Source organism: Notothenia rossii (assembly GCF_949606895.1).
Source record: "Notothenia rossii genome assembly, chromosome: 8".
In the NCBI taxonomy this organism is placed as follows: domain Eukaryota; kingdom Metazoa; phylum Chordata; class Actinopteri; order Perciformes; family Nototheniidae; genus Notothenia; species Notothenia rossii.
Window position 1 is genome coordinate 13,163,061 of NC_136906.1, and position 24,904 is coordinate 13,187,964.

General features: G+C 40.9%; 1 protein-coding gene across 5 annotated transcripts in view; it reads left to right on the top strand.

Annotated features, from left to right (window-relative positions):
• Positions 1–24,904, top strand: part of LOC307014044 (voltage-dependent T-type calcium channel subunit alpha-1I-like) — a 151,717-nt gene that overhangs the window by 65,725 nt on the left and 61,088 nt on the right. For all 5 annotated transcript variants that reach the window (XM_079641716.1, XM_079641714.1, XM_079641715.1 and 2 more), the window contains exons 3-6: positions 5,486–5,598; positions 13,145–13,278; positions 19,546–19,643; positions 24,189–24,348. In XM_079641716.1, the coding sequence (XP_079497842.1) occupies positions 5,486–5,598; positions 13,145–13,278; positions 19,546–19,643; positions 24,189–24,348 (505 nt within the window). The remainder of the gene's footprint in view (positions 1–5,485; positions 5,599–13,144; positions 13,279–19,545; positions 19,644–24,188; positions 24,349–24,904) is intronic.

A 24,904-nucleotide genomic window follows, 5' to 3' on the forward strand; every position in this document is an offset into this window, starting at 1 on the left:
CATAGTAGCTAACATTGTAAAACACGCCACAACTTTGTGTCGTTTGTATGATGGAGAATTTGAAAACCCACAGGACTAAATGGGTCTTAAGGTGTCACAAGTTTAATGGTGAAGGAATATGTGTGTGTCTTCTGATTTTTAAATGTTGGCAGTAATGTGACAATTACTTTTTACTTGGACAGCACGAAAGTGTGTGTGAACGTGTGTGACCTATCAGGCTTGGTACTCATGGGGAGAAGAGTGAGGCTTCAGTGGCACAGTGAGAAGCTGGATGTCATTCTGATTCCCTCTGTATGAGACTGATGCTGAGGGATTTCAAAGACACACACACACACACACACACACACACACACACACACACACACACACACACACACACACACACACACACACACACACACACACACACACACACACACACACACACACACACACACACTGCAGAAGGGAGCCCTGTTAAAAATCCTCGTTTAAAATGACAGTTATAATTCAGACATGAGTCATCCAGTTATTAGCAAGAATACACACACTGTTGATTTGGTGCAGCTATGCAATGGTCATTCCTACATTTTCCTGCATTATAGGATTAGCCTACATAAATGCCCACACTGAAACACACACACTTGACTATTTTGCAGCAGTTAAAGCAATCATGTAGAATTAGGATTTGGTTCTTAATAATTCGGCTTTCCATGTGCATTTCTGCTCCTTCTTAGCGAAGCAGTCCAAGGCACGTTACAGCAAACGCTTGTTACAAAGCTGAGATGGAAAAAACATGAAACATCCATACTTGATGAATATGTAACAGTCAGTACCTAAATGGCGGATGTTATACATTGTAAGAATCTTTCAAATGTAGGACTATATCTGGTCCTAAAAAGAAATATCTGGAAGGCTTTACACATGTTATTTGAAATAGAATGTGGGGAAACCTTTAAAAAAGTAGTGCATAAGGGTTTGAATCTACACCACATTATGGTTAATCTCAGCTCTAAGGCTGCTACTTTAAAATGTTAAGATACTGCAGCCAGCGGAGAATACCATATTTTCATGGGGACAAAAGAAATGCAGAAGAAGAAATGCACTCAGGTAATACATTTGTTTTACACATGCACCAGAGCCCTCCATTTTTACATTCAATGATTAAAATAATGAGTTCTTTGTGAAGATGTTTGCCTTCAAAGGTGTAGAAAATAACATCACACTGGGCTTCTAAGTGCTGCCTTTTTTGTTACCTGAATGCATCACAAGGACAGACGAAAAGGGAATCAGTGACACAATTTGGGGATCCTGAGATGTTTTATCAAGGAGAAAGACGGAGAGCTTGACAAAGTTGGAAAGCTCCAAATAGGGGGAAAAAATGATGAAAGGGACAGCGTGTGTATGACGAAATCTGAATTGACATAGAGGGACAGGCGTAAAAATAGGTAGAGACGTCGAGAAGAAGAAAAAGGAACAGATGAGACGGGAGAAGAGTAGAAAGAGGCAAGAGGCTCTGTCTGCATCCTAAGAAGATTTAGACATACAGGAATTAGGAGAAAGAGGTTTAATGGTTAAAAAGGAAAAAGACAGGCGCTTAAAAATGCAAACTGAACCTCCTCAGTCACACGTGGTGGTCTCTGGGTGGATCCTTTAAGGTTTTAAGGGTAAATATCACACGAGTAATGGCTTTAAAAGCACAATTAAATGAATGGCTGAAGCTCGATAACAGCGTGCCTCCCTTTGTCTCACCTCAAAGCATCCCTGGTGTCAGACTTAGTTAGCACCACCTAAACATGATTAGGGAGTGACATTACCAGAAAGCGCTCTGGAATCAGCCTTGCTGTGAGTCAGCCGCTTCATTTCCCTGGGGAGGGAAAGGGTCAGTATGAGAGAGAAACTGAACTCAAAGCAGCGCTGAGTCACTTCACATGACAGTGAAAATGCTGCTGATACTGTTAATGAGTCGAAGGTGAGGAGTCCTCTAGGGGTTTGGGGGGGGGGGGGGGGGATGTTTTGCATGTGATGGAGCGTGGTGGAGTTTGTGCGTTTTGACCCGAGTTACCCTGCACATGTTTGTATGCTAAACTCTGAGCTTTGTGAGAAAGTTCAAAACGGGTTTTGTGCAGCGGCATAGCTTCTATCCTTTGTCTCCTGTCTCGCGTTTGTTTATTGCTAAGTCCCAAACAAGTCTTCTCCCATGCTTTTTGTATATCTGTTGCTATTCATTTTTCATCTTCTCTTACTCAGACAGTGTGTCTCGCTCCTTACTGCGAGTTCACACCATGCTTCTGTTCTTTGCTCCTGCGTTGCTAACACAGAACCTCAGGGCAGGTTTTGGCTTGCTAGTTGTCGTGCGGGAACGCCACACACACACACACACACACACACGCACACACACACACACACACACACACACACACACACACACACACACACACACACACACACACACACACACACACACACACACACACACACACACACACACACACACACACACACACACACACATAGACAAGTCAAACCTCAAGAAGTCTGATAGATTTTTCATTGCCTGTCGAGGAATATATTGCTTCCCAACGTGTTTGTTTTAGCTGGAAGGGCAAAATTGTCCATGGTTTGATCTGTCACACCTGGGAATGAATGAAAAGCTAAAACAAAAGGAGAGGTAGAAACAACGATTGCATTTTATTGAAAGGACAGAGCTACAGAAAGGAAAGAAAGAACAATGTAACCCAAAGGGGTTTACACACCTATTTATTTGGTTATAAGGAGACAAGGAAGAGGAGGCAAAGAGACTTCATAAATATATTTCTCTTCACACATCGCTCTGATTTGATTTCCCCCCATTTCACCGTGACCCCTTGAGAACAGTGCTAAAGAGAAAGCAGAGGCAGCTGAGAGGCATCTGGATGGAGAGACCTGTAGATTAATGGAGAGTACGCATGTGTGCAGGGACACATAATGAAAATATGAATAACAATGATGTTTGCAACCATGTATCCCTGCATAAAAGCAAATTGTGTGCACGAAGCATCCACAGAAAAGTCTACTTGAAATCCTTGAGCTTCAAATCAATGTGTTTTTCATGTTTAGGGTTTGGACCTTGGGAATTCAGTTGAATTAGAAATGAAATGTGTTCAAGGCAGGTTCAAAAAGAGGTTACCCACTGAAATGAGATGTAGCACGGCTGATAGCTAACTCTCTTCTCATCGTTTTGATGTCCGTGGAGATTATTTGTGCATGTCACGATGTTTCTCAAATATGTTACCTGGTTGTTGTTTTAAAGGGAAAATAAGATCTAAGCATCAATGACACAATGTGGTTTTAGATCAGAGAATCATGAATGTTTTAGGCTTAGTGAATGTTTAAAGTATCTTTAATATATATAATAATGCTTATGCACATATTATTTTGCAGATTAAGGATGAATGTTGCAATTTTCCTTTTTTTATTTTAACATTTTTACAATTTGACTTACGCCTGCTTATGCAAAGATCCATATGGAAAATGTGCTCAAACTAACCTAAAATAAAAATAAGTCTTCAGTGTATCTTTTGGTTTTGCCTTTCTTACTTCTTACGTCTGAGAAATACAGCTTTTCATATGATTAACAGAGAGCCTGCATTGGGTCAGGTTTATGGATATAAATAATGTCCCCCACAGTTGTTTTTAAGATGTGTCAGCGTGTTTCCTCCTCTTAATTAAGCATTTGCAATCATCCGTGTAAAGTTAGTTTTCATAATAATTAGTGCAACCTGCCACACCGACACATTTCCCATAAACACAAGTTCTGCGAGTGCAAAGTTCACGAGAACAAAAGACTTAAAGCTTATTGTGTGAGTATAAAAGAAAGACAAAAAAGTATGAGTTAAGAGGATAGAGCCTAGAAGTTAAAGAACATAAGCTGACAGCTTAAGATATCAAAAAAGGTGAAAAGCTTTAAAGACTTTTAGACTGCATGACAGTGATTATAACACACATTTATACCCCCCACTCTCGTATGAATAATACTGTATGAATTAAGTATCTGAATTTGCCTTTTCAGTATTATTCATCTTTAAATATTATTAAAAGGACACAATAATTACAATGCTTAACTCCTAAAGGAGATGGATAGGGCGTCAGGGTAAACCCGGGTGGTGTCGCACTCTGCAGGGTGACTAGCTCTGGAAATACAGAGATGAAGGGTGGAGTGAAGATGAGTAGCTCGTCCCTTAAGTCGAACTTAAGCAAACTATTTCATTTCAGTTAGGCCGCCACTGGTTTGAGATTATTAATGATATTCAAACAAATCAGAGCCAATGCTGTTGTGTCTCTCATCATTTTAAGTAAATATCACAAAGGGGTCGTGTGCCTTGGCGGGCAACAGTATTTACTGTCATGTCTGATTTTGTGACTCATACAGCAAAATTATGTTGGCTGGAAAAATACTTTTCATATTCATTGTCATTGACGAATTGCTCACTGGCAGCGTGGCGGCTGCCTGACCTCTAAACTCGCATGGTGTGTTGCATACGTGCTGCGGATGAGTCATCTATGAACTGATATGTTGATGTGACTCTGTCTGGTTCTCTACTTCTTCACACTTTGGTACAGAGCAGTGCTTTACTTTCAAGATAATCTTGGAGAGCATTTCTTTTTTTACTTTTTTCAATATGCAGCAACATTTCTCCAGAGGTATCATTTTCATTTCTCATATCAAACCTTTCATATTACGGGAAATGTCTTATGTTGTGTTGTCTATAATATAATTGATAACACAAATGTTTAGCGTTTTCCTGCATTTGAATGGCTAGATATTAGACACACATTTTTGAAAAGGTTTTACAAGTTATATATAGATAATCAAAGAAATGACAGCAAAATAACATTGATTAAAAAAACCTCAAACATGCATTTGAGATTAATAAGACGCAAAATTGACACTTTTATCTGCAGCTTTATTTTTAAACCGTGGCTGGAGACGTTTACCCACCTTTCAAGTTTCTTTGTTCCCTGTTGGGAAATTATCCTTTCTTTAGGACTACTGTATCCTGTTAACACGGAGATAACCCCCCACCAGCTCACTCTGCGTGGGAGTTAAAACAAACGCACCCTGCGGCCTTAAGTTAGCAGGCATGAAGCCGCTAAAGAGTTTAGAACATAATTTACAGGCAGTCTGCAACGTGCTGCTTTGAATCATAATCTCTCATATTGTTTTTTTTTATTTTTCCTTATGCTTTTTCGTGTTTTTAGTAAGCAGTTAAATTGATATTGTCAGTTAGGATGAGTACACAAAAACGCTGGTTTTCCATCTTTAAATCAAACTGCTTAAAATTCTATGAAAATGTATTCTTATCAGATAATAATGTGTCGTATTCATAACATTGATATATGTGAAATCCTTTCAGATTGTGTTCAATTTCAGCTCCATCCATCAATCCATACAGGCCAGTTTGAAATGTGTGTGCCGTGCATTTCTCCTCAGCTGCCATGCTCCTTAACCCCAGTCCTGTTAATACGTGGTTCGAGAGGATTAGCATCATGGTGATCCTGCTCAACTGTGTGACACTGGGCATGTACCAGCCCTGTGAGAACATCGACTGCACCTCGGACCGCTGCCAGATACTGCAGGTAAGCTAGTCCTCTGTGTGTTGGCCTGTGTGTAAGAGCAATATGTCCCTGCACTGATGACATATAGAACAAAACCATCTACGATTTGTCATCAAATCAGAGAAGCTCACCACTGTCCGTCCAGCTGTGACACAGTCTAACACGGCGACAAGTAGGCCTACCTGCAGTTGAATTTCTGTTTTTTGGACGGCCACAAATGCCACAGCCATTTTTCCTAATCAAGTTCTTGCCTGAAGTTGTTTACTTTCAAAATGTTAAATAGAAAGATCACATTACTCAAGATGCATTAATTTTAAATGACAAGATCTACAAAATGAAGTTGAAATGTGTTTATTGCATGTCCATCCTGGACGACAATACACGCAAGACATGTATGTATTTCAAAGGGGTCTCAGTGCAGAGTCAGCCATCACCTCTAGCAGTTTGGGGATTCATCGCCTTGCTCAAAGGGCAACTCGGCCGCTCTATCCTTTAAGCCCCTGTCAGACTGTCCCAAAATGTACACCCGATGGACACACGAAGATTGAATTGTGAATTTCGCACGAAGATGGCCCCGAACCACACACAAAGGCAACATTTACATTACATTTAAGACATACAACTGCAACAAAAGTAACACAAACAATTATGTTAAAGTATTATGATACTGTACTGATATTTTCAGACTTTGTTCTTTACTTTCTCCGTCTTTATATGTAGAATATATTAAGTTTTCTCCGTCATGTTGTTTCCATAGCAACAACAACTTCCTGTCAACTTGCCTTCAAAATAATATATTATATCCTTTTCAGTTCAAATTGGATTATTTACATAATATGTTTACATGATTTTGTTGTGCAATTAACAACCAGATGGACACACGATAAAGGAAATGTTCAAATTCGGCTCTGATCGTACGTAACAACATCGGGCCATTCGTGAGGGCATCTTAAGCCATCGTATGACCTCCGGTGGAGTTTCTCAGGCTCTGGCAGCAACTTCGTGAGCGGTGGCAAAATCTTTGGCATGCCTAAAAAATGTCCGAAGGACCTTGTGAAGGTTCATTTTCGTGTTGAATTCGTGTGTCAATTTTGCCCTTCGTAAGGCCATCGTTAGGGCATCTTGTTATCATCGGTGCCATCGGGCATTCGCCCCGATCAGAGTGAGGGTGAATGCCCGATGGCACCGATGATAACACGAAGATGACACGATTTGACAAGATGCCCTCACGAGTGCCTTACGAAGTTGCCGCTCACAAAGTTGCCGCCTGAGAAACTCCACCGGCGGTCATACGATGGCTTAAGATGCCCTCACGAATGGCCCGATGTTGCTACGATCAGAGCCGAATTTGAACATTTCCTTGATCGTGTGTCCATCGAGTGTCAATTCCGGGACAGTGTGACAGGGGCTTTAGTCCTATCTCCTTTCTTAGGTCCGACTTTCAAATTCCCGAAGGCCTATAAGCTTTTCTGTCCTTTAGGTGCAGGCATGTGTCACGGGAAACCATGCACCTTATTCTCAAGATGATTGTCATGAAGCAGAATCTACTCTCCTGTAGGCTGGTGTTTTTATGCACATGCGCTTGCTTGATCCTGTACCAGGTCATCATTGACAAAAGGAATGAATAACAGCTTGATTTTCTCTCATGTTAGAACACCTATTATTTTTGTTGTTTGTCTGTTTTCTTGCCAAATTGCAGATATATCCCTTTTGTTTCTGTCCTTACGCCGTGTAGGGCTAATGTGGGTTCTGTGTAATTTGCAAACTGGATGAGGATTCGGTTTGTTCCTCTGGGCTCCCAACTGCTTTTCAATGGAGAACATTTGGCAGGCTGAATATCAGGTGTGACAAGAACAACCTTCTGCCTCACAAGCTTTTTGTTGGTGTTTTTTTTTTAATGTCCATCGATATTGAAAATCTGTCTACAGTAACCTGAGGTGACGGCTGTCGGTTCCTCCTGTGTGCTGTTGCTATGTTGACTGATTGCACCACCATATCTCACTTGCCTACAGCACATTAGAGTGGATTATAATATCAAATAAAGCCCCCCAGACCAGACTGTAATAGGTTTATTTATCTCATCGGATTTTCTCTTCATTGTGCAGAGATTTCAAAAAAAGCATTCACTGCAGTTTTTAAAACTGTGTGACACATCTTCCCGCTTCAGTGTCTCTCTTCCTCCTCCTTCTTCTCCTTCCAATGCCATCTTTACTCCTCCTATATGATCCCGTTCCCCCACCATACACACTCTCTCTCTCTCTCTCTCTTCCTCCATCCTTTAGCTCTCTAACAAGCATATAGTCTCCCCAGGTAGTATGAGGGGTCCTGTTCTGCTGGTTGCTAATGGTAACAGGAGGGATTTTGCTGACATAGCTGAGATTGTTAAGAGAGGACCTCACCTGCTTCTGGGGCCCCTTTGTGAAAAGATGTACCCCCCACCTCGCTAACTGGAGGAAAGAGACAACCACACACAACGCAAACATTACTCCAGGTTATGTTCAGATATCTATACAAAAGGTTATTTCCCAAACCAAACAAAGGTCTAGTCTTCAGGAGTTCAAGTGCTCAGTAAATGGGTTTATTGTGTGCTATGTGGAACACAATGTTCAACAATACAATCAGACTTAAAAGTTTGGATGAACTGTATGGTATCACAGTATTTTTTTCTCCAGAGAGTTAGTTCAATCAGGAGAGACGTGATGTATGAAATACATGTTTATTACCGGGACACATAATATGAATGAATAGTGATTGACAGATTATAACAAGTGAATTACATGGTGTTTGGCGATTAGGCCCCGGTTTGCAGGATGATCATTCAGGAGGGGAAAAACTGCTCCGATGAAACCCCCCGGGGTCTAGACACTGGTGGTGGTGATAAGTAGTTTGGTCCGGTCTGGGGGGAGAAGGTTTTAGCTTGGCCCTGTATTAGAGATAGGAGGCGAAGGGGTGGAGGAGGGTTGCACATTGCCACCTGAAATGACAGCTGACGGAGAGGGAAGAGCAGATTTAAAGGGGTTAGCGGGTGCAATGATAGGCTTGTGAGAATGGGGGGGAAGTGATTGGTTAGCTGGGGAGTAACGCCCCCGATCACTTATTGAGAGAGGAGAGAGTATTGACATGACGTGTGACAGACAGAGGATATTGGTCTTCCTAACTGAACTTGCGCTGAGCTTCAGATGAATGATAAATACCTCCCTTACTGTATGTCTGTATGGGATCGACTCTTCACTGGTGTCCTGACTTCCATTTTGTCAAAATGACTTTGGTATGTCATTTTGAAAATAGGATTAGGTATTGAGATAAAAAATATTCAGTTTATCTGCCCACTGTTTAGGACCCGCCTCCAATTTAATGGGTTATCCTTTGACCCATTCTACACCCTTCCGCAAAGCTTCATAAAATAGTTTTTTTCATAATCTTGCTGACAAACAAACCAGACTTAAAAACATATCCTCCTGATTGTGCGTTTTTAGCCAACTGAACTGAAAACTATGGTCCCCCTGAAAACAAATAGGGTTGTTGATTAATTTAAGTAACTTTTCTTGGAACTTCTTTGGAAAGCATTAATATGTTGTTAATGGCACATTTATCCATACATGGGCGCGGAACAGAAACTGCATGTTCAAGCACAAGTCAACAAGTGCACAGCTCCAGGATGAAATTCTACAAACTGTGAGGAGGTGGAGGTCCTCTGCATAATAATGTCAGGATTTCTATAGTCATCTCCCACAAATGGAGAGTCATTTTTTCCACCTTAAGAAGATTGGAACGGTGGAGGACTCATTATACTTTTAAATCTGCACCTGTGCCACCTTTTTAATGGAGCGTCAAATCTTTTAAAAAAACAAACAAAGGCATTATGTGTGAAATGAACATTTGTCTGCACGGTGCCTTTGGATTGATACACTGATCACGCTCGTCATTCGCTCAGTCCACAAGTACAAGACGCATACATCATTTTATATTAAATGATCCACCATCCCAATCCTGATGACCTACTTACCACGTCCTTTCCTCTTGCCAAATAAGCAGCACAATGACAGCATATGAAGTAGCTACCACACCATCTCCTATTTCAAATCATGAAAGAGCCCATCACGAGGCAGCCGTAACCTCTTTACAAATGATGTTGGCGATAAAACCGGATAGCCTGACTGAAGAGGAAGCTGGCGGTGGTGACAAATATCTATGATGAATTCATTCCCCTCTTGCTCGACAGGGATCCGACTAGTGCAGCCAAACGTCAGATTACATGTGAAGCGTGGAGGCTGCATTATTTATCAAAACATCATTTAAACAGCATGTGAGACTGATCTTCTCATCTTCCCTATTGCATGCTGCCAGCTCTGCGTGTGTGAGAGAGAATGAGCAGGGGTGGAACACACATGTCGGCTTCAAAAATCATTACAAGGCATGCCCACAAAGCCATGAGTGCACAGAAAAAAACATTACAACATGTACAGTCTTTTGCACAAACGTGTATGCATACCCACAAGTGCACACATTTGTTTCAACTTCCTCATAGGCCTAGATATCTCGATCCCTATAAATTACATTTCTGACAATGGCCAGGGACTAAAAAGGGAATAAATACAGTAGCTCTTAGTAACCCTTCTCTCTCACTGCCAGTGGTGCAACGTGAATACATCCACAAAATTGCACACACCATTTTTCCTTTTCAATGAGCTCTATCGCTACACACCATCTTGCAATCTTTCATCAATCTGATTTTAAAAACTCTCTTTTTCTATTAAAGCATGTTCCTCCTGTTGTCCAAATGTACCACATATCAGTGCTTCTTAGCCTGCTGTGAGTTATTGTCGAGTCTCTAGTTTGTAATTTAAAGGTGACCTATCATGCAAAATGCACTTTTGTTCGTCTTTTATACATGAATATGTGTCCCCGGTGTTCCAGGGAACTCACCAAGTGTCAGAAAACACAACCCTCTCTATTTTCCTCCATACCCAAATCTCTTAAAAAGGGGCTGCAACGGATCTGATACAGACTGATCCAGATTTGAACACTTCTGTGATGTCACAGAAGTGGCGCTACGGCTATTGGGCCAACTCCACCAATCAGGAGGAGACAGCCACGGACATTGCCGTTGGAAAGCGCTGGAGATGCTGTAGTACATATGCCAGGCCTGTAGATGGTGCTGTTCTCACAGAATCAGCCCATCAAAGACAGTGTTAAATTGAGCGAAATGAGGAATGGCTAAAATGCATGATCTGTTTGGTATTTTGAAAAATAAAAAGTATAAATATGCCTTTATATAGGTATGGTCCTACACTATGTTATTCAAATATAGCATGATAGGTCCACTTTAAGTTCGCCCTGAAAACCAGATAGACTAATAACCTCAATGTACTTGTGGAAAGTAGTTTCTCCATTGCAACAAGTCTATTGGTGTGTGCAATCTGATTTGTCAGGTGCACAAAGTCTTTGTCCAGAGTATATGTCCTCACTGTAGCATCAAAGTAAAATGTAGTTGTTGAGTACATGTGATCTTAAGTCTTCGACATTTAGAGACTTCTTTGCATTTATCTATCTGCTTCTTAGAATATACGTTTATTGGCCTTCAACTTGCCGGAATTATTTTTATTTTTGTGGGAGGGAACCATTCTCAGTTGCTCTCCCAGAAGTTTCCTAGATCTTTCGGGGGAGTTTTTCCTGTCCACTGCAAGATATCAAGGACAAAGAGAGTTTTAGGCTGCAGATTGTAAAACCCCAGAGCCACATTTGTAATTTTGGATATTGGGCTATATAAAGTTTAGTTGATTGAAGAGCAATTGAAATGGGCCACACTCTTCATATTTTATTTGTTCAGCAAAGCAAGCAGTAGCAAGATACTATTCTTCCGGGAATAGTGTATGTGTATTTGTTTGCAACGTCTGTGTATGTTTGACAGGTTTGGAACTAACAAAATTGCTCGTAATCATTTTAAATCCAAATTATGACCAATGACTTATGAACAAGCTGTGCCACTCTATTGCTTTTTTGAATTTCAAAGACTCTGTATAAAGAGGTTCAAGCTTGAGTTATATGTAGTAGGAATATATAACAAGGCAGTAAACATAGTCGCACAGCCCAGGGCAAAGCACTGGGGAAGAGTTTTGTTCCGAAAATACAATAGGAGGTTTAGCAAGTGATCTGAAAATAACAATGCAGGCAGGACAGAGATATGAGCTCATCTGTCTCTCTCTACATTCGTCTACTTCTGTCTCTTCTCTCTGTTTCTTTGTTTTTCTCTGAGGTTTGACCTGGATCTGCCTCAATTTAGTTTTCCTCCTCACTTCTTACAGTACTTTTCCTGTGATTCCAGTATTGCTGCGTGGGTTGGTTCACAGTGTGCACCATATGTTTTGTGTGGTACCACTTAAGTACAAACACATGTTCTCGTTGCAGGAATACAGATATACTGTATAGCTATTTAAAACCATTCAAATCAAAATGAAAATTAACAGCAACGTTGGCTCAAGCTATAGAGACCAGTATTTCATAACATAAAAACACAAAAAACAAATATCAGTTTCGAACATCACATTATCTTAATCATTGCTGTGTAATACAGAGTTTCAAAGTGTCAACACTTCCGTTGAATGACTGGATAGAGAAGATAATGGTCGATTCTTAAGTATTTTATGGACCTAAACATAAGATAGAAAGAAGAATATTTCAATGGCTTTTAGGTCTACAGTAGGTGCAAGACAAATACTGCGCAAGTATACAAAAAATGACAGAGCCCTTGTTAAGAAAATCTGACTTTAAACGCTCCATCCAAACCCTTCTTGGTTTGTGATGTAACTGTATACACATATCCCTAGAAAGTGGCACTACATGACAGTCACTTTCGTCTGACCACTCTGGCTGCAGGAAGTGGAGCTAAAAACAGAGGTGCTAAATAATATTGAGCTTGTCTGACAGTGTGAGAAAAGTTTTTTTATTTTTAACTTTAAAGCATGTACAAACAGTATGTTCTAGTAGAAACCCAAAATATATTTATAAAGCAGAAAATGAGCATAATATGTCTCTTCAAATAAAAAGGGGTCAGTATCAATACATGTTTGTGTGAGAGCATCTGTCACATTAGGCTTTTCAGTGTCCTATGTGAAGTTTCCATATTGGTTTGTTTGTTCGTCATCAGGCGAATGTGAGAAATAGTGGTTCAAATCAATCAAGATAGGTCGAAGGGTGTACTAGGGTCGAGGAAGAATCCATTAAATGTTAGAACAGAACCTAATCACATGGTGGATACACAAAATACATTTCAGTAATGGAAACAGCCTTGGTGGTGGTCTGCTTAATTCTATTATATTGAATATTAAAAAAAATTCATGCAGGTTTACCGTTAACATCTAAGAAGTGCTTTCAAAAAACAGCTAAAGATAATTTATCCTCACAAGAAATATGAAGTGCTCTTCATTTATTAAGAAAGGGTTAGGGGTAGTAAAAACAAAGGGGAACGTTGACATCTGCTTGGGGCAAGGAATGAGTTTCAAGCTAATCTATCAAAGGCATCTTTTTCTAACTTCCTCCATCTTTATCGCCCTTTGTCTTCTCACAGGCCTTCGATGCATTCATCTACATCTTCTTCGCACTGGAGATGGTGGTGAAGATGGTGGCTCTTGGGATCTTTGGCCGTCGCTGTTACTTGGGAGACACCTGGAACAGGCTGGACTTCTTCATCGTCATGTCTGGGTAAGCAGCTATATCATAATGCCAGAGTTAAACAAGTGGTATGTCATATTGTTTGGGGCAGATCAGGTTGGCAAAAAAAAAAACTCTAGCAGCATATGCTCTTGAAATCCAGACGTAATAGTTAAATGATTTGCTGGCGGCAAGACTTTTTTCCTGCTCTGATTGTAGCGCTGTCATATTTACTTCAGCTCAGTCTCGACTACATATTCTAACTGTTTGTTGTGGGTTTTTTCTAAGCTCTTCATTAAAATCAGAGGGGAGATTAATAAAGCCGTCAAGTGCTGTTAGGTGCAGCGAGATTTTGAGTCACCCCAGACATGTTGACATTTTGTTCTTTGCGAGTCCGTGTAGCGCTGATGATGCAAGATGACAGGTCACCAACACTGTCTAATGAATGAGTGGCCTGTCACCTCAAGAGACTTCCTGTTTACAACTCCTGCTTTTTATGTCAGTGTTAACACTAAAAGTACCAGAAGGAAAACACTGCACGATGTGAAACAAAGCATTGTCATTATTCATTTGTTATCCTCATACAAGGCAAGTTCAGCTTTTATCTTCGTATTAATAATCATACAAGAAACCATTTTAATAATTTGTAGTATTAATGAATGAGTTTGAAAATGAATGAATTGATTCTTAGAGATTTGATTACATTTAATGAAAAAGATTCTAAATCTTAACGACATAAACCAGGTTATGTCTATCTGTCGCATTCATGCAAAACAAATATTTAAACCGTAAAATGAATTTCATCACACATTTTCCCTTTCAAATAAATACTTGAAGGCATTTCAGGCACACTCGTTTTGTAAGCAACATTGTGACAGTAGACGGGGCATGTGTGGGTAGCCCTCTGAGAATTCAACCATATGGCAACCTCTTGTACCCTGCCACAGACACTACAGCATGACAGAAACATGGCTGCAATAAGACACAGTATAGGGTGTTCACTAGGGTAAAGATGAGAAAGTGATGTCATTTTTTGAATCATTGCCCATTAATTAACACCGGAATATAGTGTACTACTTAAGTCCTGTGAGTAGCTGCAATAAAAATGGTTCTCGTGGAAGAGGGAAATAAATGAAGGAATGAAAGACTGGAAGGAAACTGGGAATTCAAAAATTCGGTTTAGAGAGACACCCACTGCAGAGAGATCCATATCACCTGCCCACAACACAAATCTATCCTCAAATATTGTGTAAGTTATTGCGTAAGTTTTGCCTGCTCTTAAAAAGTGTACTTCGAAAAGGCTTTCTCTTATAGCGGTTACACACACACACACACACACACACACACACACACACACACACACACACACACACACACACACACACACACACACACACACACACACACACACACACACACACACACACACACACACACACACACACACACACACATGCTAGATGGATGTGCACGAAACAAAAGCAAACACACCTGTTCAAACACCTGCTCTGAACTGAGTGAAATCAGAGGCTCAGACATGGGCAATAAAGCAAGTGTGTGTGTGTGTGTGTGTGTGTGTGTGTGTGTGTGTGTGTGTGTGTGTGTGTGTGTGTGTGTGTGTGTGTGTGTGTGTGTGTGTGTGTGTGTGTGTGTGTGTGTGTGTGTGTGTGTGTGTGTGATAGAGAAAATGGCTGGTATGAGAGCACAGAAACAAAGAGAGAGCAACAGACTCACCAGGGCAGGTGGAGGGACATTCATCTTCATTTGAGCTGAATCACTTCGTCCCCAGTGGATGCCCATAGTTTGTTTGCATTTGTGTGTGTGTGTGTGTGTGTGTGTGTGTGTGTGTGTGTGTGTGTGTGTGTGTGTGTGTGTGTGTGTGTGTGGGGGTGTGTGTGTGTGTGTGTGTGTGTGTGTGTGTGTGTGTGTGTGTGTGTGTGTGTGTGTGTGTGTGTGTGTGTGTGTGTGTGTGTGTGTGTGTGTGTGTGTGTGTGTGTGTGTGTGTGTGTGCCACATAATTACACACGGACATTAGATACTGATCTTATGCATTTAGAGTTTGTTTTATCTGTGTATGCGCTAATCTGTGTTTGTGGCTTGTGCAAACGCCTCTGTCTTCATTTCACTCTTGGCAGCATCCATTAGATTAGCGTCTAGGCTAATTGCAGAGGGCAGTGCCAAAGTTGCCAGGCCAAATCAGAGACGACAGTCTGCTACGAGCTCCATGTCTGTTACCCATGGGCACACCTCGCTCTCTGGCCCTGCTCCCCCCCGCCTCTCTTTCCTTGTTCACATGCTTGGATGACCATATTCCCTTGTCTTGTGCCCTACAGACCCCATACTGACCAGGCTTTCGTCCAGACAGGCTTCATGCTTCTGCTTCACAGTGTATTTTCTATATGTTATTTAGTAACATTACACTGCACTGGGACTACGTTTTCCCAGCCTGCCTAGTATAATCTAAATATCGCAGCATGTGTCCACTGAGATTCTTGATCCATGAATAGGATTGACCCTTTTTACATAAAGTCAGACTTGCCTTCCATATTTGTTCTCATATAAGCCACATTCAAAATATTTACAATAAAATACTTTATCACACTGAGCAAGACTGACTGATGTTTGTATATTTCCATCTCATTATGGAGCTAACCTTGACTCAGTGGAATCAGTCTTCTCATATATATCAATATGCAAAGAAAAACAACCAGATTACATCGTGTGGATCTGCCCTTCTAGCCTTCAGTGGCTTGGCTGTAATGCTTGATTAAAAGACAAAAACAAGTCTGCACTGAAGCTGTAGTTTGCGAATATCATTACTTTCATCGGTTGTCCTTGCCGTTGCGGATATTTTATTAAGTTGTCAAGTGCAATAATTCTCTTTTTTTATGTAAATCCCTCAGATAAAATACTTTTATTAACTTCAATGCTTCCACTGAGGATCTTCATGAAGACATGTTGTTCATTTGACAGTGAAGTCACATTTTTACAATTGAAATATGTTTTTTATTTTCCTTGTCTCTCACTTTAAATGTGCTTCTGAATACTTATCATACGGTCTACCCTGGGTTTCCCCTGAAGCTCTGCATTTCATATCGATATCGACACACACACAAACACCAGTCACATGAAAGCATGAATGAGATGAAGGTGTCACAAGCAAAAAAGGAATGGGAAAAATAAAGAACAATCATAAAAAGGACGCTTCCGGCAGTCCACTAATTACCCTCCCAAACACAGCGGCCTGTTTGATGGGTACAGCAAGACACGCTTCTATAGAACACACACACACACACACACACACACACACACACACACACACACACACACACACACACACACACACACACACACACACACACACACACACACACACACACTGTTCTCTCCCTCACATGCAGATGCAATTGGGTTACTAACAAACAATACATGTGTTCACTTGTGCAATTGTTTATGCTCTTTGGTAGTCATCCATCTAATAGTTTATTTATCACCCTGTAACTTAAGCAAGCAACATTTAGAACATTTAAGTCTTTATTTTTGCCCTTGCTCACTGAAGAAAGGACATGTATGTTGTAATTATTTAATTTGACTTGTAATACATTCCCTAAGCAGCCCACATCAAATCATTGGAGCGAGTACGGATACTGTAATGTTTTTATAACACCACTTTACCTAGCTGGAAGATCCTGCCCCCAAACAGCTGTGAGGCTCTTTCCTAAACTGTGACATTTTCCTGAAGCTGCTGTGTGGCATTTTTGTACTCAACAACACCGGGATAGGGGCCTATATACAGTTGCAAGAAAAAGTATGTGAACCCTTTGAATTACCTGGATTTCTGCATAAGTTGGTCATAAAATGGAGGAAGCCACTGCTGTCCAGAAAAAACATTGCTGCACGTTTGAAGTTTGCAAAAGAGCACCTGGATGTTCCACAGCACTACTGGCAAAATATTCTGTGGACAGATGAAACCAAAGTTGAGTTGTTTGGAAGGAACACCCAACGCTATGTGTGGAGAAAAAAAGGCACAACACACCAACATCAAAACCTCATCCCAACTGTGAAGTATGGTGGAGGGAGCATCATGGTTTGGGGCTGCTTTGCTGCCTCAGGGCCTGGACAGATTGCCATCATCGACGGAAAAATGAATTCTCAAGTTTGTCAAGACATTTTGCTGGAGAACTTAAGGCCATCTGTCCACCAATTGAAGCTCAACAGAAGATGGGTGATGCAACAGGACAACGACCCAAAGCACAGAAGTAAATCAACGACAGAATGGCTTCAACAGAAGAAAATACGCCTTCTGGAGTGGCCCAGTCAGAGTCCTGACCTCAACCCAATTGAGATGCTTGTGGCGTGACCTCAAGAGAGCGATTCACACCAGACATCCCAAGAATATTGCTGAACTGAAACAGTTTTGTAAAGAGGAATGGTCCAAAATTCCTCCTGACCGTTGTGCAGGTCTGATATGCAACTATAGGAAACGTTTGGTTGAGGTTATTGCTGCCAAAGGAGGGTCAACCAGTTATTAAATCCAAGGGTTCACATACTTTTTCCACCCTGCACTGTGAATGTTTACATGGTGTGTTCAATAAAAACATAAAAACAAATAATTGTTTGTGTGGTTTTAGCTTAAGCAGACTGTGTTTGTCTATTGTTGTGACTTAGATGAAGATCAGAACACATTTTATGACCAATTTATGCAGAAATCCAGGAAGTTCCAAAGGGTTCACATACTTTGTCTTGCAACTGTAGTTATGAGTTTGGGCGTGAGGTCAGTGACATGCAAGGAGAGGTAAGGAAACAAAATGTTAATTTAATTTACACCAGAAAGTGTCATTTAGTGCTGAACAGAACCTTCAATAAAGCTGTTATTTTATGTCATAGCTAATTTTATATTGTAATATAGAGTATAGTGTTTTCCACAGGATTATGTGAGTCTGTTGTGGGTGCATCCCAGACTCTTTGTAAATGTGATGGTTAAATGCATCAGTCGGGTGCATTTCGAGAGCATAGATTGATGAAATATTGGGTGCTGTAGTAAAACGTTTTATCAATAGTGGGTAAAAGAAAAGGTCTGCGACTGCCCCTACATCCTGGTGACGATTATGTATCTGTTTAAGGTCTGGGGATTGTTATTTTTACAGTACAAAAACACAATTTGACTGTTGCCCCAAGTCCAAAAGGCATGATCATTTAACCATAACATGTGATACTGCTCCCTCCATGCCAAATGTGTTTCCCATGCATTTGAATAAATGATGAGATGCTTCTACGGTTGCCTGTCAGCTGTACTGCAGCTCAAACCCCAGCTTGGCTGTTATGCTGCTGGTGACTCTGTGCTACTGTATGGTGAAGGGCAAAAGGAAAGAACGTCCCTGTGGGATTAATAAAGTATAACATTATCGAATATGACAAGGTTCATAAGTCAATGTGAGAGACAGCGAGCTTGACTTGTTTTGTTAAAGCCGGTGGGTGTGCTATGGGTGTTATTAGCTTGTGGTGCTCCTGCTGTTGATATCATGCTGTCCCAACACTGTTGTAACCCTGGGGACATCAATTCTACCCACAGCCACGCTTAGAAGCTATTACACAGTGTACGTTTGTACTACATGCACACAGTGTCCTCTTGGCTCTCATTTAAAACACATGACAGTATGCTGGGTAAAGTCATTCACTATCTCAACAAATTGAAATACCTCTCTGTTTTTGATAACAAACATGTACTACATTAAAACGTACACATCAGGATCTAACACACACACACACACACACACACACACACACACACACACACACACACACACACACACACACACGCACATATACATGGCAAACCGTGGCTATTCTCCTGTGAAAGTGGTTTGGGTTTGGGGGCACAAACAGCTTAGCCATGCTGTGGCAATGACTTGCTAACAGATGCCAGGCTCTGACTGAGCCACAACATCCTGCAGGCAACACTTAGAATAGAATGAATCCCTCTTTTCCCGCTCCCTCTTTCTCTTCCTCACCTCCCTTTCATGTTCTCTTCCCTTTTTGATGCTTTGTCACTTTATCCCCCCCCAACACTCTTTCTTGAGTGTTGCCACGCTCTTTGCGGTACACACATTTCCCATACTGTTGAAGCTCACACAGCTCCGAGAGGGGGCAGGTGAGACTAGATCAAAGAATGACCATTGATGTTAAATCATGAGAGGAGGCCTCTTTGCTCTAGCTGGTAATCCCTTTTGTCATATTGTACACCAGAAGCTCACAGAACTACGGAAAGCTTCAATGATGTTCTCCCACCTCTGCTTCTCTCTCTGTCTGTTTCTGCAGGATGGTAGAGTACTCTCTGGACCTGCAGAACATCAACCTTTCGGCTATTCGGACAGTGCGGGTCCTTCGGCCCCTCAAAGCCATCAACAGAGTGCCAAGTAAGAACATTTCAAGTTTTTCTCTGTGTTGTTCTGCGAGGCAAACTTTGCTTTCATATGACTTTTTGGGAGTGTGTGCTTGTAGTTTCTCTTACTGTGAGTCTGTCAGTTCCAATTAGGCCCAAACACATCTGAATGGAAATTCATGTATATGTATTAGATCTCTGGCTTCTTTGTGCACCCGTATGCCACCTGTACCCCACAGAGCTCATTAAAGATTCATCTTATGCTTGATCACGCGGCCCGCTCGGGCCCTGAGTCACAGCTTTATCAGATTTACAAACCATCTATTAATGCTGCTCCACTGATCAGTCCGTGACCATAACCCTGTTCCTCACATCTAAAACTCTGTTCTTGGAAACAACGTTCCCACTCCTATTGATTTTGCTGTCCTGCTGCCCTCAAAGGCAGCTTTTAATCATTTTAAGCACCAATTAGCCTTCACAAGCTAGGTTCAGACTTATCTCATCGCTTAGTTCCAACACTTTAGTAGTGAGCAGAGCATTAGCGCCTAATGCTAATTGTGATAATGCAGTTTTTAAAGTTTTTGATACAAAACAATATCATTTATGTGATTTAATACTTTTTTTATTGAACTGAATTGCTTATGTTTTGTTCTTTTTCAGTTTTAAATAGAAAACTTTCATGTAATCCATTTCTTATAAAGGTCAATTGGCCAAACAAAGCAAATTGAAACTCTTCATCAATATCTTTAGGTAACTGAAGTGTCTTTGTTAACATGACATGAGTCCATAGCAGATGTAGCTTATGGTCTGAATCAGTGAGGGAGAGAAAGGACCATTTAGAGTGGATTAGGGCTGCACGATTTTGGGAAAAAATCGAATTGCGATTTTTCTGGCAAATATTGCGATTCGATTTGCGATATTTGTTTTTAAGCGACCCAACGGAAGTTTATTGTAAAATGCGGCCATATCTCCGGCTAGCAAGGTCTTACCAACATGCTCCTGTCTCTAGCACCCCCGCAGCCCGAGCTAGGAGTGAAAGAACTAAACTTACATGAAACTTCCGTTGGGTTGCTTTAAAGTCAAGCTTCAGTTTAAGACTCACCCTGTACTGGAAACATGTGATGGAGCATTACTAACCTGACTCAGATTGTTTGTTTCACCAAACCATCTGGGAAAGCTCCATTGGAAGTCATTTGGAAAAGGGCAGGCACTTTCAAAAATACTTGGCAGGTGATTGGATCAATCTGTCTATCACCTTCTTTCATGGGCCACTTCTGATTGGTTAACAATGTCTGGTACATGTGGAGCACAGCACTTCTGATTGGTGTGGATGACTGACACACAAGAAAAACAAAAAAAATGCTTTGCAGCCCTAGAGTGGATGTGTTTGGGTCTGCTTTTAGACACTCTCTGGCTCTCTGAGTGTCCTCTTGTTTGGGCTGTTCCAACCCTTTCATCCACAAACTCAGCTGTCTTTGTTGTATTTTCACAAGCCAACATCTAAAGCTAACGTACGTACTCATCTTACTTCAGTTACACGATCATAGCTTTTTCTCCACCTCGAACAAATACAACAGATTTTTTGCTCCCCACGTAAATGTCCAATCACGGGAGATTCTATTCAGTGTGATTACCTGAAAAGAGAGTCTGTCTTCAGTGTCGGATAGATTTACATTTTTCACACATTTAAGCTGTCTTTCAGGAGGAGCCATTAACTAAGAACCTGCTCGTAACCAAAACAACAGCGCATTGGATATACGAATAAAAACTGCACTAAACCTCAGGGGGTTTTATAAGAAACTGTGTGCAGTAGAGTGGGCATAGTGTTTTAGGGAGAGCACAGATTGTAGACACATCTGCTTTTCTAGAGATGATTATGCATTATAGCATAAGTCTCCAGATATGTGGGTTTGTTAGCATACGTATAGTTGGTATATATATAGTGTTTGTTTGCACACGCCTACTTTATGTTATTTATACCTGTTCATATAACTGTTGTTGCTTGTGCATCGTCTTTTATTGTGTACGTTAAGACCAGTAAGCAGGACTGTGTGATTTCCTCCAGTATCAATGATCCCATTATGGCTTGGGAAGCATGGGGATAAAGCTATTTGTACCTTGGGTTGTTGGGTGATTATTTAGCCCACAGAAACACAGAGAGCACTAGCACATCCTGGCCCCTCACACACCTCAATTTGTAACCCTCCAACAAAATGATAGATAATCGTGCTGTGCTATTGTGTTAGACTTGTTTTTTGGTGGAAAGGGTGTCAGATAGTGGGAGTGCTAGACAGAATTGGAGTGGGAAAGACAAAACACTTCATAAACTAGTGTTAGGAGGATGAAAAGAGAACTCTACTGGTTTAATCAATAGCACAGGCATACAGCTGTAAGTGTGTTTCCATTGTGGCGCAAGGGGAGGCGTCCATCTTTAACGTGAAACAGCAGGAAGCAGAGAGATGGAGGAAGGTGGCGAAGGAGCGAAAAAAGGAGGGGAAAAGCATAAAAAGCTGGGACAAAATGTGATTTGTTGCTTTTCTCTCTATTATTTGTGTTTTGTTTTTCTTTTAGTTGCTCCGTTCTTCTTAGGCTCCCTTTTATTAATTTAGCACTACCCTTTATTTCGGCATGCCCTTGGGCTTTGACTTATTCTTGTCCCCCCCCCCCCCCCTCCATTTGTCTCTTTCTCTCTCCACACAATTAGGCCTAATGGAACAGTGGCCTAATGACATGGACCCTGGGGAACAAACACATTTAGACTCGCCTGCAGCCGCCACAAGAGACACATACGCACTAGAGACAAACGCACCAGAGACACTACTGCTCTCCATTTAATACCGGTTGACGAGACAAATTAGCCCGAGGAGGAAGATGAGTGCGAACTCGCCTCAAGAAGAATCTGTTCTAAAAATGTTCATGGATTCCTACATTTCTGTTTTATTGCTTTATTGCTTTCCAACTCAGAATTGACACACACATTTCATGTCTTTGTGTCATTGTTGAACGCTGTCTTTTCTCTACAGAGAACTCGGCCAAAGTCAGGCTTGATCTTGATATTATTCAAAAAGTTTAGCAAAAGCTGCCACTTTGACCACACTTTACATTGGTTGAAATATTTTATTAACAACTTGTATTAAAATCAACCAATTCTACACATGCATCTGCACACTGTACTGTATGTTGACTGAGAAAAATGTGTGCCGGAAACACTAGCTCACACATTTAAAACAATCACATAATCACTTGACTATACAGATGCAGCATTGATTAGCACTTGAGGGAATGGGGGGACTTTTCTTGTGCCATTATTTGTTTACACAGCGTTTATGGTCTGTATGTGGTGCATTGACCTCATACATTTGCAGTCTTGTAAATATTGTCTACATGTGTAAATCATCATCAACGATCTATCGCTCTCGTCCTCACCTTCTCTCTCTCTCTCTCAGCTTCTCTTCTGTCATTCAGGCTGTTGGCAGTTTAGATGCACTGTTATGTTGATGACACATTAACCTACTGTTGAGTTGTTATTCACGAATCCCAGCATGGCAATGAAACAAACACACACACGTCAGATAATTAGAGGCATACACACATATAATCACACTCATAGTAACACCAAAACACACACAACTCCCTCAGGTGTCAGTAAGGGGTGGCTGTGATCTCATCAGTAGGTTTCACCTCGGTCTCTCATCCCAGTCCAATCAGCTGTCATTATATCTCAATATGTCATCACTGCAGGACAGACCCATCCACAGGGGACAGGGTCGACAGGGGACAGGCATTTATTTCTGCAATTAGGGTTCATATAATCATGAGTAAGACCTCCTGTAGCCTCATTAGCATGTTTGTTCACAAGGTGGACGTCATACTGTATCTGTTTTCAAGTCAGTCTGCTGTCATTAGAAGAATTTGAAAGGCTGTAGTGGGTGTGTCAGACAGATTCCATTAAATCACTTAATTGTAACAGCAAATATATTGAAAAGGGAATTTAATACTACTCTGATTCACCTTATATCAGCATATAAATGTTTTTCGCAAATATATCTGGAAAGTCCCAAAATATTCACAGGACAATATATATATATATATATATATGCTGTATCATAGAACATTTTAAATGTGAGGGAATTATGCCATGCTTGCTCAAATATAAAAAGAGTCAAGAATGATTTGAGGCTTCCTTTTTTTAAATATTTAACCCAAAACAGGATTTTTCCAACCTTAAACAATGCTTTTTCAGTAGCCTTAATATTACCACTTGTTGGATTTAGGATTTAAATCAACATTTGGCAAATCAACCATCCACTACCTCGCTATGATCTTTGTGTGGTAAGGGAAAGAAGCAATGAGTTCCTGCTAAACATATTAGTAGAAACATTTAGTAGCTTAAAATGAATGAGGCCTTCATTGTAGTTTTTCAGTAGTATGCCGCTTAATGTAAAGAGACTTACAGTAGCGTCCTACATACAGAAGAGAAGTTGTGCAACAAAGCAATCTATATGCAAATATCCTTGATTACGGTATAAACCAGAGATAATCCTTGACGATTGATTGATTGATTTTCTGAAACACACAGGTATGCGTATCCTGGTGAACCTGCTGCTCGACACTCTGCCCATGCTGGGCAACGTGCTGCTGCTGTGCTTCTTCGTCTTCTTCATCTTCGGTATCATCGGCGTGCAGCTGTGGGCGGGGCTACTGAGGAACCGCTGTTACCTGGAGGAGAACTTCACCCTGTGAGTTACACACTGCAGATCTGTGTGTGTGTGTGTGTGTGTGTGTGTGTGTGTGTGTGTGTGTGTGTGTGTGTGTGTGTGTGTGTGTGTGTGTGTGTGTGTGTGTGTGTGTGTGTGTGTGTGTGTGTGTGTGTGTGTGTGTGTGTGTGTGTGTGTGTGTGTGTGTGTGTGTGTGTGTGTGTGTGTGTGTGTGTGTGTGTGTGTGTGTGTGTGTGTGTGTGTGTGTGTGTGTGTGTGTTGTGCCAATGTGTTGGAGTCTTGAAAACTAAGTTGCTCGGCCACTAATTGAAAGTTATAGAGAGAGAATGTGCACTCAAACCTCGCCTGAATACTTCCAATTATTTTCCCTTTCATCGTGTTTTACTCGTGAATTGGAAAAAACATAAATTTCAGTTATGAATCTGTAAAATAATCATATATCGTAAAAATCTCTGATGTCTGTTTATGATCACATAATCTTCTCATACTGTAAACGTTTCACCTCTCATGGTTTTCACACAGGATTAAACCTATGCTGTATATTTTACTACAGACATTAGAATAACTCCATCTTTCA